Source organism: Rhea pennata, chromosome 3 (assembly GCF_028389875.1).
Source record: "Rhea pennata isolate bPtePen1 chromosome 3, bPtePen1.pri, whole genome shotgun sequence".
Taxonomy (NCBI): domain Eukaryota; kingdom Metazoa; phylum Chordata; class Aves; order Rheiformes; family Rheidae; genus Rhea; species Rhea pennata.
Window position 1 is genome coordinate 103,889,572 of NC_084665.1, and position 19,002 is coordinate 103,908,573.

Sequence of the window (19,002 nt, forward strand, 5' to 3'; positions counted from 1 at the left end):
TTCTCTTCCCCAGGCTGAAGAGGCCCAGCGCTCGCAGCCGTTCCTCACAGGGCAGGTGCTCCAGCCCTCTGATCATCCTCGTAGCCCTGCGCTGGACTCTCTCCAGTTGCTCCATGTCTCTGTTGTAGTGGGGAGCCCAGAACTGGACACAGCACTCCAGATGAGGCCTCCCCAGGGCTGAGGAGAGGGGCAGGATCACCTCCCTCCACCTGCTGGCAACACTCTTCCCAGTGCACCGCAGGAGACCATTGGCCTTCATGGCCACAAGGGCACATTGGTGGCTCATGGTCAACCTGTCATCCACCAGCACTCCCAGGGCCTTCTCTGCAGAGCTGCTCTCCAGCAGGTCAGCCCCCAGCCTGTAGTGGTGCACGGGTCATGTGGTTTGAGTCTGCATGTAATTTAAGCAGCATGTTGTGAGCTTTGTATACGCCTAGTAGATTAGTTCTTGGACGGAAGCTTCTCCGAAATTAAGAGAAACACTGGGTTAAAAGAAAAGATGCATAACACCTTAGAAGAAGGACAGAATTGTTCGTATTGTCTTGCGAGTGTCATCTCTCCTCAACTTTCTCCGCCTGCTTTCACGGCAGTAGAAGCTGAAGACAACTGGTAACCAACATAGGTAGCCCTTTTACTATGTGTTTAAAGAGCCTTGAATTAATTGTGCAGCAAACAAACTAGATGTTGAGTATTTTTATGAAAAAAATACGTGAGAAATATAAGTCGATGCTAGTTGTCTATACAATGAGGGACTCAAGAATTCGCAGATGGAAGAAGAGAGGGAAGATAAACTGACGGAGACTAGCAGTGAGCGGAAGAACGTTAATGAAAGTTAAATGGGATTTGCTACCCCCTCCCCCCGTCCCCCCGCCCCGGTTCCAGGAAGCAACGGTATAATGCAAAAAACGATCGATGTAAAGAAGTACTCTGCAAGAAGGGATTTGTGGGCATCTGAGAGCGCCTCTTTCAGGCAGCGCCAGTTTTGTTCATGCCGATGAAGGCTAGAAGCAAGCTCACAGTAAATGCAGCGAGGTGACTCGCATTCGCTGCGGGTGGGAAAACAATGGCAGACTGCCACGTGCAGCGCCTCACTTGGATGTGTCTGCAGACTTGGAAGCTTGACTACCCTACGTTCTCCTACAAATGGACCTTGAGCTTGTTTGGAGGTTCTAGCAGGGGAGCGCAGCTACCGTATACCCTTGACCGATGAACGGTACCGTCTCTATCGGGGAAGGTCGTCCTCTTCGACCGAGCGCGCAGCTTCGGGAGGGACGCACATGGAGCGGTGAGGGAGGAAGGGGACACCCGCCTAGCCAGCCAGATCAGCCGAATCAACCCTGGCGATCAATGGGGTGACAGATGTCGCAGCCAGATCGCCCTCACATCCGAGGCTGCCTGCGGCCGCGGCGGTACTTAACGGTCACGGCAGCCTTCGCTTCTCATGTTACGGTGACATCCCTTCCGCTCGAAACCGGACCAGATTTGCGAGCAGACCCTCCTTCCCCGGCCAGCAAACACAGTCCTTCCGAAATGTGCCGGGGCTACGAAAAATGGCGAGGGCTTTTTTTTTTTTTTTTTTTTTTTTTTTTTTTTTTAATATATGCTTTTCTCCCAGCAGCCTTTGCAGAACATGCAAATTTGAGGCTCCCTATTGGCCGTCGCCCGCTCGTCACCGCCTACCGCGCTGTGGGTGAGGGGCTGGGTCGCGGTGCTGTGGTGCTGGCGTTGGAGGTAGGTGGGCGCGCGCGCGCCGCGCTCCGTTGGCCCTCGCGCGCGGGCGGCTCGGCTCGGCTCGGCTCGGCTCGGCTCGGCTCGGCTCGGCTCGGCTCGGCTCGGCTCGGCTCGGCTCGGGGTAGGGGAAACGGGAATGTGCGTTGGGCACCCGCCGCGGCTCGGCCGGGCCCGCGAAGCCTCTTCCCTTCTCCCTTCGCCGCTGGAGCTGTTCTTTGCCTCCAGGCCCTCCCCCAGCGTGGTGATCCTGCCCTTAGTGACCTAGTCGTTTTCTGCATCGTACCTGTGGAGAAACTGTCACCGGTGGCAGTGGTTGGAGCTGGTCGCCCAGGAGGCTGTTAGCAGCCCTGTGTTCAGTAGGGGACTTTCCTTCCAAGTTGGTCTTGTGTGATTTTGAGCAGGAAGGAGCGGGTGGGGGCTGCTGGATGCACCAAGTGACAGCCAAGTCTTCACTGACCTGCTGGTGGTGCATACAGATAGCGCGAGAGCAATGGCTGCCTGTATGGCTGTTAATGTTCCCTTTGCTGCAAGCTTGTCGTTTCCCTTTTTAGGCTAGTTGAGTTCATAAATCCCTGACGGGATAAAAGGGGATGATACCACAGGTCAAATATAGTTTTGCCCTCCACCATGCAGGAAGAAGTCTGCCCCCTGCTTGATTCTCCCTAATAGTGTCCCTATTGAAAACTCCAGTCAACTCTGATTTTGATCAGATTAGTTGAGAGCTGGGAGGAGAGAGAGAAAATAACCATTTTGGAGGGGAGCCTAACTAGCTTTAATTGCTACTTTCTCTCCTTCTGATGGAGAGAGTGGGGGAAAAAGCTCCATCTTCCCTGTCCCTAAGATGCTGCCTTCCATCAGATTTCAGTTCACAGTTGGACTTCTTTGCTCTGTCAGTACTGCGTGGCAGATGTAGTCTTAGAAACCAAAGAGCTACAGCTTGCTTCAAAGCTTGGTGATCTCCACATATTTAAAAGGCAAGCATCCATCAGGTCTTTACCTTCTGTTTGCTCTTTGCTGAATTGCTGTCTTCACTGTGGGCTTGGAAAACAGTGACTTGCTTATCTTCTATAAAGTGTGTGTTAGACTGCCTTGCGTGTATCTCAGAAAGGTAAAGTGAAGTATTGTGACTTTTCTGTCTCTTTCAGGTTTTTTTAACTTTAGGTTAAAAACCACCGTGGACTCCCCGTTCCTGCCTTTGTGAATTTACCTGTATTACATGCAACTTGTGCTTTTAAAACATACTTTACATTGTTTCTTATTTTTACTATTTCATTTTGTTTTTTTCATGCAGCTTATGTAGTTCATTCTGATACCTTTTTTCCAGTTTTTTTTCCCTGCTTGCACACATTTTTTTTGCTTGTAAGTAGTGCAGATGCTACTTGGCAACGTTCATGTTCCCCGTGACCTAACTGAGAAGAAGAGGAGGCCTCTGAGCTGGCTAGAAGGGCTGACCAGCCTTGCTCATTTGAATTCTTGTGGTCAGCTGAAGTCTCTGTGTCTTTATTTTTGTGCCTGTTAACTAACAAGCAGATGCCTTGCCTAGTGCTACTTCTGTGTTCAAGGTCTTTCAAAGGTCTTTTTTTTTTTTTTCTTTCTTCCCTCCCACTCTGTGTATGAAGGAACTCTTGCAAAATTGTGAACTGGAGGCTACTGTTCTAATGCCAGCAGACCCTTTGCCAGGGTTAAATTCCAGGGTTGCCAGGGTTGATTAGAGGGACAAAGAATGTCCCTGCAGAGGAAAAACATTCTCAACTGCAGTAAGGAGTTACTGTTAGGCAGTTCTGTGTATGGTATCCCAGTATGATGAAATGTGATATTCCCTTGGCTTATGACTCTGCAATGGAATCCAACTCCTGCTGAGACCAAAACACTAGTCTATTAAAAAAAAAAAAAAAAAAAAAAAAAAAAGAAAAAAGAGAGAGAGAGAGAGATATGCCTGGTTTATGAAGTCATTCAGGAACTAAAATTACTCTCTCAAAGCAGCATCATAGACTTCAGCAAATTTAAAAGTCTATAAAGTTATGTTTGACAATAAAGATTATTAATAGTCAGAAATGAGACCAGTAGGAGGGTAAATTGTACAAGAATCTGTATCTTTGTATTTTAATGTGGATTCTTGCGGAAGAAGTGGGCCATTCTTTTGAAGTTCTTGCTCATCTCCTATCACCTACCTATCTTAGATCACCAGAGCTAGAAAGACAAGCGAGGGCTTTTAAAAACATATTCCCATACTTCATCTAAGTATGTGTGGAATTACTCTGGAGATACTTCTGGCGTTTTTTTGATAAAAGGACGATCAGACTTGAAAAATCTGTCTAGTCCCTTTTCCCCTCTTTGATTGAAACATGGTTTTAGCAGTGATTGTTATAGAAACTCTAGTACTAAGACTTTTTTTTTCCTTCCCCCCTGAAGGATTTTAAGGATTTCTTTAGTGGTGACTTCATTTTCTCCGTTATATCCTACATAGCAACTTGATATTTGCTCTTCCTATATTATGGGGGAAGGAAAAGAATTATGAGACACTGTTACTGTGATTTGACTGTGCAACAATGAAACCAAATCAGTTTGGACCAAAACTTTACTGAAATGTTTTGTCTAAAAGTAACTCAAATTTCTGTGAATTACCATGTCAACTACTGTCAGATTTGTATAATTATTATTAAACTGTTATCTCCATATACATATTTTAGGTGACAGAAAGTTTGAAGACATGGCTGGAAAACCTAAACTTTACTACTTTGATGGAAGAGGCAAAATGGAGGCAATTCGCTGGTTATTAGCTGCAGCTGGGGTTGAGGTTTGTTTTTAGCATTTTTAATTTTAATCTGCAGGCTTGCCATTGAGACAGATCACTCAGGTTAGTAGCCAACAAAGTATTCAAGATAGCATAGTAAACAGTATTGCCTATCCCCTATTCAACGATTCAGTATTACTACTTCAGGTCAATGGTGTTAGATTAAATTGTCTGTCCAATACCAATTAAACTATTCTTGCCCCAGTTGTTATTGCCTTTTTTTGTTTGTTTGTTTTTTGTTTTTTACTGGACTTGCTCATAGCAGAGCTTCCAAATACAACAGACCAAGAGGTTTTGTCAGTGCTTCTGCCCCTTGTATGTTCTCCTTCAGAGCCATACCTGGAATGGAAGGAACCATGCTGTCTATTCTCTTTCTTGTATGATGCCGAACAGGTTTGTCTATTTGTTTGCAATGTGACAAGATGCTCATTTCCTTCTCTTCCCTATTCTCTTCTGTCAGTTTGAAGAAGAGTTTCTGAAAACACGAGAACAGTATGAGAAGCTCCTGCAAGGTGAGTCCAGATTAAACCTCAAGAAAAGTGTGCGTAGGCTTTACTCTAGCCTCAGATAAGGTGTGTTTGATACTGCATTTGGGACTTTCAGAGCAGAGAAGGAAGTAAAACTGAGAACTGTGAATGGGACCAGTGGTTTGTTTAGGATCCCCCCCTCCCCCCCCCCCCCCCCCCGCCCAACTGTGGACAGGCACAATTAAAGATTAAATACGTTTCCCAGGCTTTCTGGTTGTTCTGTTCTCCCTTGTCTGCTGCTACCCCTCCTGCTGATGAAAAATCTGCTTAAGTGATTTAAGAACCAAGTTATATCTGAAATTCTTTCATCGGAATTCATCAGATTCCTCATGAATGAGGAAAGTGGTGTCATACAGATACCATATGAATTGTAATCCCTTCTATGCATCTCACCTGGTCCCACATACTTGCTCTAGATTTCAACAACTTACAAAAGCTTATCCTAAAACTTAATTGAATGTCTTAATTTAGTTTTTGATACTTTTTGTAGGGAAACATTGGGGTATCTGACATGTGCTTCATGTGTGACTGTGTTTCAAACTGTAGAACAGAAATGTATTTTTATATATTTATTTAGAAATAGATATTCTTTATTTATATGCTTTAGAGTCGTTATCTCCACTGTATTTCAATATCCATATAAAAGTTTTTGTACACAGTCCAGACTGCAACTTAGTGAACATTTTTTCTAATTGAGGTTGTTAATCCACAGTAATTCTACTCTGAAATTACAGTGGTGCAAAACAAACTATATTGATTGTTTGGATGTTTAAAAAAAAAAAAAAAAAATCTTCCCCAGTGTAATGTAAGGACTGCTCACAGCAAATTCACCATAAAAGAAAATACCTTCTCCTGAAAGCAACAGAAAATCTGGTATGGAGTTAGTGGATCCACTGCAATAACTTGTGAATTCCATTTCTTCAGAAGGAGCCCTGCTGTTTCAGCAAGTGCCCATGGTGGAGATTGATGGAATGAAGATGGTGCAGACTAGAGCCATCCTCAACTACATAGCAGCAAAGCACAACCTCTATGGGAAGGACCTGAAGGAGAGAGCCCTGTACTGTAACAGTACTATTCTTCTTGAATTTATTATAGTAGCTTAGATGCATTTAGAATTAGCTGTTAGCTAGCATGCCCAGGGAATCACCTGCATGCCTCAGTGACGCGCACAACTTCCAGTAAGAGTGACAGGCTACCACTGGATGCAAGGCAACTGATTTGTTCTAATTAGATAATTTTATGTATAAATATTTGATGCAGTGGTTTGCAGTGCTCTGATAAAGCATCGGCCTGTAGTTTATTTGGCACCACTTGGACCTGAGCTGAAACCCTGAAGGTGGGATTCGTCTAGATGACTAAACTAGTTCAGGCTGAATCACCTTATGGTGCTATGTGTTTCTTCTTAGTGATTCTGAAGAGATCTGTATCAGTATTTGCTGTTTGAAGTTAGGCTTTTAATGCCTGTACAATCCTGTTTAGAATTAATCCTGGACAGTGGGCAAATGAAGCAACAGCAATGCTACAAGTATGAGTGAGACTGAGATTTTGTTTTGGGGGGTTTGTTTGTTTTACTTTTTAACTGGAAAAAATAATTCCTTGAGGGGAAAAATATTCAGCTTTTACTATCAAACACAAATCTGACTAAGGAAGTTCTTTGCCTTTAAAGATGCCTTCTTATTTAAGTTGGTGGTGTGTGTTTTGTTTGTTTGTTTATTTTAGAATTGATATGTATGTAGGAGGAACAGATGACCTTATGAGTTTTATGACGAGATACCCCTTCTTGTCAGCTGAAGAAAAAGAGAAGGAACATGCCAATATAATTCAAAAGGCCACAAGCAGGTATTTCCCAGTCTATGAAAAGGTATGTAGAAGCATTATTTCCTTCTATTGCTCTAGAAGGAGGACAGTGGGAATGCAGGATGTTTTACCAAAAGCAAAGAAAACAGAAAAGAATCAGCGAAGTACTTTAACCCAGAATGTCATATTGTCACCAGGCTGGAGGGGTAAGTGGAAGGTCAAAGCAGTATGAGAGAAGAGGTGGTAGATTAAAGGCAGAAATTCCTGAGTGAGATTCTATGGGCAGAGCAATATCAACATTCAGACTGAAAGATCCAAATATCCCTTTAGACTTAAAAGTTTGATCTAAGAAGTACATGAATGCGCCCCTATAAAGTCTATATGGTAACTTCCTGTCTTTTAAGAAAAAGAAAGTTGAATAACTTGCCATTGCAAAGTTACCACATTTTTAAATAAGCAAATTGTCGTAAGTTTGACATCACTGGAGTTCTTGCGCATTTCCCTTGTGTCCTAGCCAAAAAGCTTTAGATTCATCACATCTCTTTTTACGTTATCCATTTCCCCATTGAAGGTGTGTATAGAAAATTCAGAATTTATTAGTCTGGAAAGGAAGAAAAGAAGAGAAAGTTCATTACTGTGAGAATTTGTCATAAATATTCTATGAAGTGATCAGTGATTGCAGAAACTGAACCCACATCTCCAAGACTAATAATATGCCCAGTTGTATGAGAAAAAGGTCAGAAGAAGAGTAGGCACAGGAAGTATTGTGAAGGAAAGTGTACCTGAGCATTTTGAAAACATCATCCAGGGCTGACTCTGTCCAAATCTAGATGCTTTCATCTGTAACACTTGCAGGTTTTGAAAGATCATGGACAAGACTTTCTTGTTGGCAACCGTCTTAGCTGGGCAGATATTCATCTTCTTGAAGCCATTTTAATGGTAGAAGAGAAGAAGTCAGATGTTCTCTCGGAGTTTCCTCGGTTACAGGTAGCTACACTAACACCATGCTTACGTGGCTGGAAACATGACCAATGGTCTTTCAAAGTCTGTCACGTGTGGACGATTCCATAAAACAAGAATGTTTGTCACTTCTTTCATTCTAGTCCTGCTCTGCTGCCATTAGGAAGTGCCTCTTTATAGGCTTCATCTGGAGAATGTGTTCTTTTCTAGAATAACTCACATATGGATCTGAAGAAATCCACCCTGCTGAGATTTTTATTTTTTTAATCTAATCACCACTTCTGTGATGCCTTTCAGTGGAAAATTATGATTGGGAAATTATGGTTGAGATCACAAGATGTTTCACATGTGTACTTTATACAAATAACAACGGATAACTGTTTCCACTTCATCCAACATCAGTCCAAGATGGAAGAGGGCTGTTTTGTTACTTTTTAAAATCATGAGGTTGGAGTAAAGGGGAGTGAGCTTCCTCCATGGCTAAAATTATATTTTGTGTCTTATTTCAACAAGCAATTTGTTAATGAATGTATTAATGAAAAGGTCGTTAGGAAGACTGAAACGAGTGCAGGAGCATCATTTACAGAAATCACGAGGAGTCTGTTGTTACTGGGGAAACTTGTAATGATATCTCTCTAGAACTGCTTAGTAGTAGAGGAAATAATGCAGCTCTGGTCTTAGCAATAATCACACTCTGAGGAAGAGATTCTCCTGCTATTGACCCATTCAACATTCTAAGGACGGAGAGTTCAGGACATGGATCCTTGGAAAGAGCATTAGCACCATGAAATACAGAAAGCTGTCAGCCCATTCTTCTTCCCTGGTGTTCTTGCCACAGGAGTGAAAGTGAAATTTTTCTGAAACATTCTGTGTAGGTGAGGATGCTAACGTAAACATTGTGTCCATAACATATGTCGTCTTTCCTTAGAAGTGTAAAGCGGGGGGGATGAGGGGAGACCATCTCCAAAATCATTTGGGTAAATGGTACAGACTCTTGTCAACCAATGCTTTTTAAACGTGCAACACCTATTTACAAGTATTTAGATGTAGTCTTTAGTTGTAACAGTGTTGTTAAGCTTCAGTATTTCCTGTTTCTTCCTCTGCTATCTCTTCAATAACTTATGGCGGTGCTAACATTTGAAGTATGTTCTTTCATAGCGTCCACACAGTTATCTTACTTTGAGTAAGTGCTCACCTGCGTGAACAGTGCAAATATTGCAGAGATGGTGTCTCTTCCAATGTGACTGCATTGACTTTTTCCTTTTTGTTCACTTTGAGAGCAATCCCCTTGTGCTTGACATTGTGTGAAGCTGGCGGAGGAAGTCATATCGCCAGCACAAAGATGCACAAGTTGAGAGAAAAAGTACCGCTATGTCAGTCTTGGACTGGTTCACGCAAGCCTTAAGCTTAAGACAGTCTTTGGGTTGTTTTGCAGCTCAATAGTGCCCTCCTCAGTTAAATCCTCTGCTTACACAAATCAGTCTCACTTTTGTTTTTTTTTTTCCTTGTGTTGTGTTCCGATCTTCAAATACCATGTACTTGTTTACTTTTCAGGCATTTAAAGCAAATATAAGCAGCATCCCCACAATCAAGAAATTTCTTGAACCGGGAAGCCAGAGAAAACCTGTTCCTGATGATAAATATGTGGAGACTGTGAGAAGAGTTCTCCGGATGTACTGATATGAAAGCAAGTTAGCATGGCTGTCTAAAACAACAATTCTGCTTGGTTTAAGAAAAATATCGTATTCTAAGTGTGTGATTAAACTCTGCAAGGAAGATGTAGTAACATTCAAAAGGAGATTAAACTAATAGCATCTCATTTTCTCACAGCAAATACATTATGCAAGTATTTTTCCTAACACTTTACTATTAGCCTATTTTCCTAACACTTTACTATTGGCCTATTTTTTCCTTCATTATTCCTGAGTGTTTCCTAGTAATTTGATGAATGAAATGGTAGCAAGTATACTGTCTTCCTTGAAATTTTCTGGAAGTGGGAGGAAAAGTGAAAGAGAAAAGTGTGAGTTGCTATCTAACAGCTTCAGCACGTTCTGGTAGATCTGAGGACTTTATTCTTAGATCCAGGTCAGATTGCAACATAATGATGGGTTCTGTTTCAGGCCTTTACTGATTTCTTATCTTTTTTCTTCTTTTCTTTTCTTTTCTAACTGTTGGAAAATGAAGCAAATTGCTTTTAAAGAAAGTAGGAGGGAGATGGTTCTATTTCCTGGTCTGTTGGACAGTAATATCTGAATGTCTGCCTGAAATGTCTGCATTGTGTCTTCATAACTAAGTTATTTCTTAATTCAGAAGAAGAAAATATGAAATCTGACAAATATCATTGCTGTATAATGCTATAATCACTGTATTTAGAGGATCTTTTCTGATCAATAAACTTCTTATTCTCAAGTTGTCACGTTGTCTTCAAGTTGTCACGTTGTCTTCAAGTTATTAAAGAAAGCTGTAGCTTGCAAACTTCATTTTTACTTCTCCTAGAGGCTACTCTATGCTTGATATGAAGAGGGTTTTTTGTTAGCCTGCATGCTATGGGCCTATTCATGAAGTCATTTCATTATGTTTAGAAACCAGAGAATAGAGATGTAAGGGGGAGATAGGATTTATACCAGGTTTGTGACTGTTTAGTGTCTAATACTTGCCAAAATCAAAATATGCTCTTTCATTTTTTTAATCTATGGTCTCGACAAATGACTTGACAAAGGAACTGCAAACATCTTGGGCAAATTGTACTTATGCTTTGAAAAGCTGCTCTGTAGGATAGTCTTGTAAGCTTTCGTATCTGTTGTTATAATTTTTTATTAATGATATACAGTTTACAAGAAAAATTCAATCCCTAATGCAATTGTTAATTACCTTGTTAGCTATAGTTTGCATACTATAGCTAGAGATGCATTGTGGTCTTCTGGTGCAGTGAACATGCTTTCTATCTAATAATTAATGAGCAGATTGCCCACTTGGGAGCTCATCAATCTGCTCGTCTTGAGGAGTTCAGTCTTCACCTCTATGATCTCTTGTGGTTGTTGATCTTAACTTCTTTGCTAACTGAACTTTTTCTCCAGAATATGAGGGAATTTGTGGTGTAATGTTGTTCAAGTGGGCGTTCCTCTAGGAGATGGAAATGATTGTCTGCCAATGCTTGTCACTAGTAAATTTGTAGCCTATGGCCAGTCGAAATGAAACTGAACTGCAGAATGGTTGAAACTGCATCAACACTTGTGTGTTTACAGAGAGGGTAACTTCAGCCTGGCTCAAGTGTGGTTGTATGTACTGAAGGCCCATTGAAGGGCGTTAGATGCATTCCTGGAGCACATCTTTCAGTTCAATTTCATCCAAAGGGAGTCTAGTTTATGTATCTAGGATCACTCTCTTATGAAAACAAAAGCAGAAGCAGGATAATCCGCTTTAAAAGCATGCTGCTGTTCAAGACCACTAATGTAGACATGCTGTTGCACTCCAGTTCTGGCCCAACCTGACGTAAATTTCTCTTTATTCTGTGAGAAGATATTGGATGAGAACTTGCTTTATTGTTTTGAGTTTTATTTTTGTTTGGTTTAACTTCTGAACGTGGTTTGAGATGACAACACCTAAGTGTGAAATGTCTATATAAGAGCTAGTGCATGCCTCTCCATATAACATCTCCAGCCATTTTTGTGTATGCTGTTATCACAGGGCTCCATGATGTGACAGCGGAACTGTTGGAGATTCACGGCCTTTTGCAGCAGTTGGCGTAAGGCACCTGAGCTGTCACAAGATGCTCACAGGCAGGAAATAGAGCTGAGCCCAGTCAATGGACATTTTAGAGCAGAGAGAACAACAAAGCCACCTGGCTGGTAGTTGTCTGCTTTAGGGTGAGCTAAATGATACGTTGTTTGTCATGTTTCTGCTTTGGAGAGCATTTCCACAAAGATTAGTGGTGCTGGACAAAGGGCTGCTTTGAGCTCTTCATTACTGGAAAAAAGGGACAGAGATTTTTAAGGATGTAATCATTCTTACTTGGATATTTGTTTACAGTTTTGTTGGCCTGTACTGAATGATAGGTCTATAGACTATTAGCATGATCTCCCAAATTCTAGGGAAAACGAGGAGGGGTCTAGATCTAAGCTTTTTGTGAACCCAGGGGAAAGTAAAGGGATCTTAAAGACTATCAGTCTGTAGGAGTTTCCTGGAATACACTAGCTAAAGTATCAAATATCCTTGTACTTAGTATCCCTGAGTCCTTGTATAGCACTCTAGTAGCAATTACCTTGATCGTTAGCTGACTTTGGTAGTGCTTTTAAAGCACACCAGAGCACTTTAGACTTGAAGGCTGATAACAGAACTAATAGTAAGCAAAGGAGATGATATGCAGAATATTTGTTGCTATTTCTCCTATGCTTCCCAGCATCACTGGCCCAATACCTCCTGGCTCATAAATAATTGAGACCGTATGTTAACTCTACGGTGTTAACTTCTAAGTGTCCCAGAAGCAGTTAGATTTTTATGTTGTTCAGATGTATTTTGCAAGAAGGATTTGAGTCTGTTTTCAACCACTGCTGTGTTAAGACCCGTGTATGTACAAATCAGCCTTCAGCAGCAGCATCTTGATAGCCAGGCTTTTGCCAGTTGAAGGTGTTACCCAAATGGGTAGCTTACTACTACCCTTCTCTGATCTGAATCATCTAACAACACCGTTCATGTGAGTATCCTTCATTCTCCTCAGGAAAAAGTAACAGATTAGCTCAAGCTGCCTGGTGGTACTGAGATGGGAAGCATCACCATCGATTGATTTACTGGCAGGGGAAGGAGTCTGGAAACTTCTAGAGGAAGAGAAGTGGAAGGAGTAAAGGAACAGCTAGCTATTCATATGGATTTTGCAGGTATTCCTGTGGTGGCACTTCATAACTTAATACAGTATTAACAGATTTAAAATAAAAAAAAAATAGACAAATTCAGGCAAAACTAACCTGACTTAACTGAGAAAAGAGTTCCCTAGTATTGCTTGCAGCAGGCACTTGAGGATTTTCCTATGGTTAGCAGTAAAGGTACAAAATCCCGTTCAAGGATTATACATTTCTGATGTCTTAAGTGGAGTTCCTATTCATACTGAATAGTTTATCTTGTGCTTTTAGGCTGTGATTTTTACAGTCAGATTATGGCTACTTTGTCACCAAAAAACGATAGGCATCCCTTGCCTCCTTCCCAGCTTTTCTAGTCCTATTGTTTGCAATGTGAGTCGATCCAATTGAAAATTCCCCATGTTTTTATTTTAAGGATTAACTTTTACAGACTCAGACAGTTAATCATACAGTTGGCCAATACAAGTTAGGTAGTAATAATGTGTGGTTGTGAGCCAGAAAGAGGATATGACCACTTTCTTAATAGCACTGCACTGCTTTCAGCTCTGCAGATCAGCTTAATCCTTTATGGAACTACTGCCAGGGTTACCAAACACATAAGTGTAGTAATTAACATACCCTCATGAAATCATAGAATCATAGAATCAGTAAGGTTGGAAGGGACCTCTGGAGATCATCTAGTCCGACCTCCCTGCTCAGCAGGGTCACCTAAAGCATGGTGGACAGGGTTGCCTCCAGGCGGGACTTGAATTATCTCCGGAGAAGGAGACTCTGCAACCTCCCTGGGCAACCTGTGCCAGTGCTCTGTCACTTGCACAGGGAAGAAATTCCCCCTCACGGTCAGGCGGAACTTCCTGTGCTTCAATTTCCGCCCATTGCCTCTTGTCCTGTCACACGGGACAACTGAAAAGAGTTTGTCCCCATCCCCTTGACACCCTCCCGTCAGGTACACATTGATCAGATTCCCCCCTCAGTCTTCTCTTCCCCAGGCTGAAGAGGCCCAGCTCTCACAGCCGTTCCTCGTAGGGCAGGTGCTCCAGCCCTCTGATCATCCTCATAGCCCTACACTGGACTCTGTCCAGTAGCTCCATGTCTCTGTTGTAGTGGGGAGCCCAGAACTAGACACAGGACTCGAGATGAGGCCTCCCTAGGGCTGAGGAGAGGGGCAGGATCACCTCCCTCAACCTGCTGGCAACAGTCTTCTCAATGCACCCCAGGAGACCATTGGCCTTCATGGCCACAAGGGCACATTGGTGGCTCATGGTCAGTTTGTCATCCACCAGAACTCCCAGGTCCTTCTGCTGGAGAGCAGCTCTGCAGAGGTCAGCCCCCTGCTTGTCCTGGTGCATGGGGTTATTTCTCCCTAGGTGCAGGACCCTGCACTTGCCCTTGTTGAACCTCACGAGGTTCCTCTCCGCCCAGCTCTCCAGCTTGTCCAGTCTCTCTCATATAACGTACTCTCATATAACAACAGTCTGAAAGATCATTAGTACAAAAGGCAAAATATTCTGAACCCTCAGTGTAGGTCAGACACACTCTTGATTTACAAGCTCTGGCAAAAGAAAACACAAATGTGAGACCTCAAAAATTTGTGTGTATGTATGTGTGTATATGTAAATATAATATATATACACACACATATAAAGTGTGTGTGTATGTGTATATACGTATATACACACTTCCATCATACTGTCGTATTTTCTGCAATAAATCCTATTTTTTAGTTTGGGAAACTTTTTAGGTAAAGCAATAAAATTAACTGCATAACATGTAATGAAGGGTGCTAACTACAACTGAAAGCAGATAAAATCCCCCAAATCATCCAAGTTTTGTTTGTTCCCCTGTCCAGGAAATAAAATTGAAATCATAAGCTTCAAAGAAGATGAAAGAGAAAAGATAAACTCACATTTCCCTAATAAGACATATTCGTTTGAAATAACTGGCACACTCCAGACGATGCTTTTATGCCCTGTCACTGACTGTTACAGGGAAATATTCACTACCTCCAGCTAAGCAGGGGTCAAGGGGCTACATTCATTTATTGCCGAGGTTGGAGTTTTTCCTGCCTACCTGATGTGACTGGAGGCTCCTCCTACAAAGATACATTTCTGGAAGTTCAGTCTCTGAGTTGCCATGGAAGAAGGCAATTCAGAGCAGACTTAGGGTCAGCCTTCTAGCTGAGATGAACTGACTTCTCCCACGTTTTGAGATAGTTTAATGATGTTCTTGTGTGATCAGTGAGAGCTTTGGCACAAGAATAAAGGGTCAAACAGCAGATTTCATTTGTGGTTTGTTCTGTGTGCGCTGATAGGTGTTGGAGAACAAAATGTCTAGGCAGCGCTGAGCCACAGCCAAAGGGTAGATAAGAGGTGGGAGGAATTTCTCTGAGTAGATCAGGGTGTTTTTTGTTTGTTTTTGCTTGGGGTGATAGCTGAATGAGAACTTTCAAGCACTGAGGAGAGCTAGTATGCCAAGGGAGGATAGGAATTAATGCCTGGGATAGTTTGTTTCCATGGGCTTGCCTTCGGCCCAAGTGCATCAAGGGAAGAGGTACATCCACTCAGGCCCTTAGGGTCCAGTTCAAATACCCTGTATTTCTTATGTAGCTGGTGATTCTGAGGAAATAACACATCTTGCTGGTAGCTTTGCATTAATTTCTGTTCACTTCACCTTTAAAAAAATCCACTGGCCCAAAGTTTATAGTGGAACGTGATTGCTACAGAAGAGAGAACCACTTCCTGGTGACTTAAAGAGAGGAGAAAGGAGGGAGTCGTTTGTTGGTTTATCGTGTGACGTTTTCAGTATTCTAATTTGTCACTCAGAAATGTTTCTGGAGGGCTGCTTTGGGAAGGTGCAGACACATGTTGTGGGCTTTTACCTCTTGCCTGAGGATGAAGAGGGATTTTCATAACAGGCATTCAGAAATGCTTGTTAAATCTTTGAATTAGGTAAGAGTTAACAAAAGAGACCATCAGCAATCAGAACCAAGATTTTAAAACATTTTGATTTAAAATCTTCCCCTCTCTTTATGGGTCTGTATGGCGCTGCCTTCCTTTCACTGTGTTCTGGAGACAAGCACCTGATTATCACATACTAGAACGTAAACATGTTTTCCTTTCTCTGGCTCCTCGACGAAAAAATGTACAGAAACCTCTGACACAATTCAGTTTCAGAAAGAAGGCAGAGATGGCCTAGTCAGCTTGATAACAGCCGCTCTGCACAGGACTAAAGACTGTCCTGGGAAATGAGTCTAGCAACTCTGTGATTCAGCCACTTTGAATGGTGTGTTTTAAACAGCGTACCTGTCCTCCAATGCCACTTTCACTCCTTGTATTATTCAGCTCATGGAAAAACACATCCGGCATTGATTTTTATCAGAGCTTCTAATCCCTTTTTATTTTCAGGAAATTGGAAGTGTAGTTAACGTCTGAGAAAGGCAAACTTTGCTATTTCAGTGGAAGAGGACGAACGGAATCTATACGGTGGCTGTTGGCCGTCGCTGGTGTTGCAGTGAGGTTTCTAAACAAAAAGCTGAATGGCTCGAATGGGTTGAGCTGGCTGAGCTTCTCTCAGTACTGACAGTAAAGGTTTGTGAATACATTTCCCAGCAAATCTTCTTAGGTGTTCTGTTTCATACTACCACAATGTTTGCTCTACGGTGTGGTTATTATTACTACTGAATTACGGCAAAGATGCATAATTAAAAATATTCCTTGTACTTTAAGGCAAGGATCTTTCTGTTTGCTTAGTTTGTTTTTGTTTGCATCCATAACAATCACCTTTCAACACTGCCCTTGTTCCTGGCCTTTGCTTTCAGCCCGCATTTAACAGCGTGCTGTATTTCTATTCCAGTGTTTGGGAACACGAGAAAGGTGGCTGCAGACTGAGAGTTGTCATTCCTGACTCAGTAATTTACCTTGCTGTCCTTGCAGTTTGAAGAAGAATTTCTGGAAAGCAGAAAGCCGTATGGAATGTTACTGCAAGGTAGGATGTTTAATACTCTTGAATGACTTCTCCAGGTATGATTACTTTGTATTGTACACCACTGTGTAAAGCTGAAAAAAAAAAGTAGTCTTTTCAGCCAAAGAGAATATTAGCTCAAAATGATCAAAGGACTGTGCTTAGGCACAGACAACCACTCTTCTTTTTTTCCCTTCTATAAATAGTATCTACTTTTTTATGGTACAAATAAATTTGTGCCCTGGTTGGTTTCCAAAAAGGCTGTGTGCTTTTACTGGGGACCTGCTGATGGCCATGGAGCTAATGCTCACGTGCATTGGCCACTTCTCTGAGGTCCAAGAAGAAGAAGTTTGTATTTCAAAGGTGGCACTTAGGAGAGGCACATCAACTGCAGGTGCCTTGCTGGGGAATAGAGGCATCCTGAGTGGGCTACTCAGTGCCGTATTCAGCTTTATCACAGGCGTCATAGAAAAGCGGAGGCAGGAGCAGGCGATTCTGTTTCGTTTCTCATATTTTTGATACATAGTTTCTAGCAACTGTGACATCTGCCTTGACTTAAACCAACTCATTTAGAAATACAATCTGAAAAGTTATCTCTGTGGAAAATGTGAACTATAGCTGGCTGATTGCTGAAAAGTGGGAAGCCAGAGACTAGAGTTTAGTCGATGCCATAGGAGCCACTGAGGCAGTGCAGCTGAGACTTATACCTTCTAAACTATTTTTTTTAATAAAAGGAGTTAAACTATCCATTTGTTTTTTAATAAGATGGTAGTGCAATAATTGTAGAATACAAGATGTCTGCATATGGCAATGTATAAACCCATTTTTATGGTTATCAGTAGCCGTAACAGGCTTAAAAAAATCTTAATCCTTTGGAAATTGTTCATAAATGTATCTTGAGTGTGATGTTGCTTTTTTTTAGGAAGTAGTTGAAAGCTAAAGGAGAGGGGAAGGAGGAATAGGAACATAGAACATAGAATACTGCTCAGCCATAATAGCTCTCACAAGCAATTAAGATTTTATTGTTGAGCTACTTCAGATTTCAATGCCTATGAAATTCAAAATTGTTTTAAGCCCCAGGCTATCCTATATCCTATTTGCTATGGGGTAAAACTTCAGGCTCAATCAGCTAACTACTAGACGCATCTCTCAGCTCCACCTCACTGACACAAAAGCCGTGGGCTTTGAATTAGATTGTTACTTCTTCCTGTCACTAGACAGAGCCCTGTTGTTTCAGCAAGTGCCCACGGTGGAGTTCGATGGGATGAAGAGGGTGCAGAGCAGAGCCATCCTCAGCTACGTGGCCGGAAAGCACAATCTCTATAGAAAGGGCCTGAAGGAGAGAGCCTGATACAGCAACTTCAGACCTCTAAGCACTAGATGATCAGTTTTGAACTGTGACTAGTTTTGTAGTCAATGGAAAGAAATAGGTGCCTTCAGGTGGCAGTTTATCTGACCTGGAAGGCATAGATAACCTCTTAGGTATGCTTTCAGTCTCATGCTACAAACTGCACAAGTGCAGAGTAGAAATCGGATGTTTCTATCTCCAAGTCTGTGAGACAGCTCAGTGGTAGGCTGACACTGTCTAGAGCTGGGACAGCACTTGTACTTTGGGCTATCAGATTTTTAACACGAGTGGAATTTCAGAGTTCGATCAGGCTGTGCGGGGCTTTGTCTCGTCAAGTTCTGAATATTTCCAGAGACAGAGATTCGACAGCCTCTCTGGGCAGCCTGTCCCAGTGTTTGACCACTGCCACTGTAAAACATTCTTTAATTTGATCTGTTTTGAATTTCTCTTGCTGCAGCTTGGGTTAATTGCCTCTTCAATGTCACCTTTGGTATGTAGTGGCAATTTTCAAGTATCAAGGCGGTATTACTCTGCATCCAACGCTGACATTCAGATATGAAGCATCTAACATTAGGCCTCCCTTCCTAACGTTACTGGAAAACTGGGAGCAGTTTGGTGGTTGTGCTGCAGGTTCCAATTCCTTCATGTTGCCTGACCCCCTACTACTTTCCATTTCATATCAATTTCTACACTGCAGCAGAGCACCTCTAAGCTCACTTACAAGAGCAGATGAGATAGAAATGTAATCCTCCATCTGGTAGGAGACAGAAAGAGTTCACTTCACCCTTCAGCCTTAGAAGCCAAAGTTTAACACCCATGACCTCAGCTGTGCCGGCCTCCTTAAATCATTGCACACAGTAGTCCAAGCGCAGATCACATCTCTGCTCACTTTGTCAAGGAGGTAACTATCTTACTCAACTCTTGCTATTATTCAGCAGTTAGTTTTGTTGTAGGAGAAATTTACTCTCAGGATGACGTGGGAGAGAACTGTTCATTCTGGATTACTTTGAAACGCTGCTTTGAATGTGTTAT

At 42.1% G+C, this 19,002-nt stretch overlaps 2 protein-coding genes across 6 annotated transcripts; both read left to right on the forward strand.

Moving 5' to 3' along the window:
- Window positions 1-1,657: 1,657 nt before the first annotated feature.
- Window positions 1,658-10,218, forward strand: LOC134138795 (glutathione S-transferase 3-like). 5 transcript variants are annotated; one of them, XM_062572950.1, is made up of 7 exons: window positions 1,658-1,731; window positions 4,422-4,528; window positions 4,986-5,037; window positions 5,977-6,109; window positions 6,772-6,913; window positions 7,705-7,836; window positions 9,364-10,218. In XM_062572950.1, the coding sequence occupies exons 2-7, from the start codon at window positions 4,442-4,444 to the stop codon at window positions 9,487-9,489; spliced, it is 672 nt and encodes a 223-aa protein (XP_062428934.1). In that variant the 5' UTR covers window positions 1,658-1,731; window positions 4,422-4,441; the 3' UTR covers window positions 9,490-10,218. The 5 variants fall into 5 exon arrangements, with proteins under 5 accessions (XP_062428934.1, XP_062428936.1, XP_062428933.1 ...); XM_062572952.1 differs by lacking the exon at window positions 1,658-1,731 and adding an exon at window positions 1,768-1,852; XM_062572949.1 differs by lacking the exon at window positions 1,658-1,731 and adding an exon at window positions 1,931-2,107.
- Window positions 10,219-15,152: 4,934 nt separating this feature from the next.
- On the forward strand, window positions 15,153-18,347 carry LOC134138910 (glutathione S-transferase 3-like). Its single transcript, XM_062573100.1, has 4 exons — window positions 15,153-15,212; window positions 16,083-16,172; window positions 16,595-16,646; window positions 17,840-18,347. Exons 1-4 carry the CDS (start codon window positions 15,153-15,155, stop codon window positions 17,971-17,973), a joined length of 336 nt encoding a protein of 111 aa, XP_062429084.1. The 3' UTR covers window positions 17,974-18,347.
- The last annotated feature ends 655 nt before the right edge of the window (window positions 18,348-19,002 follow it).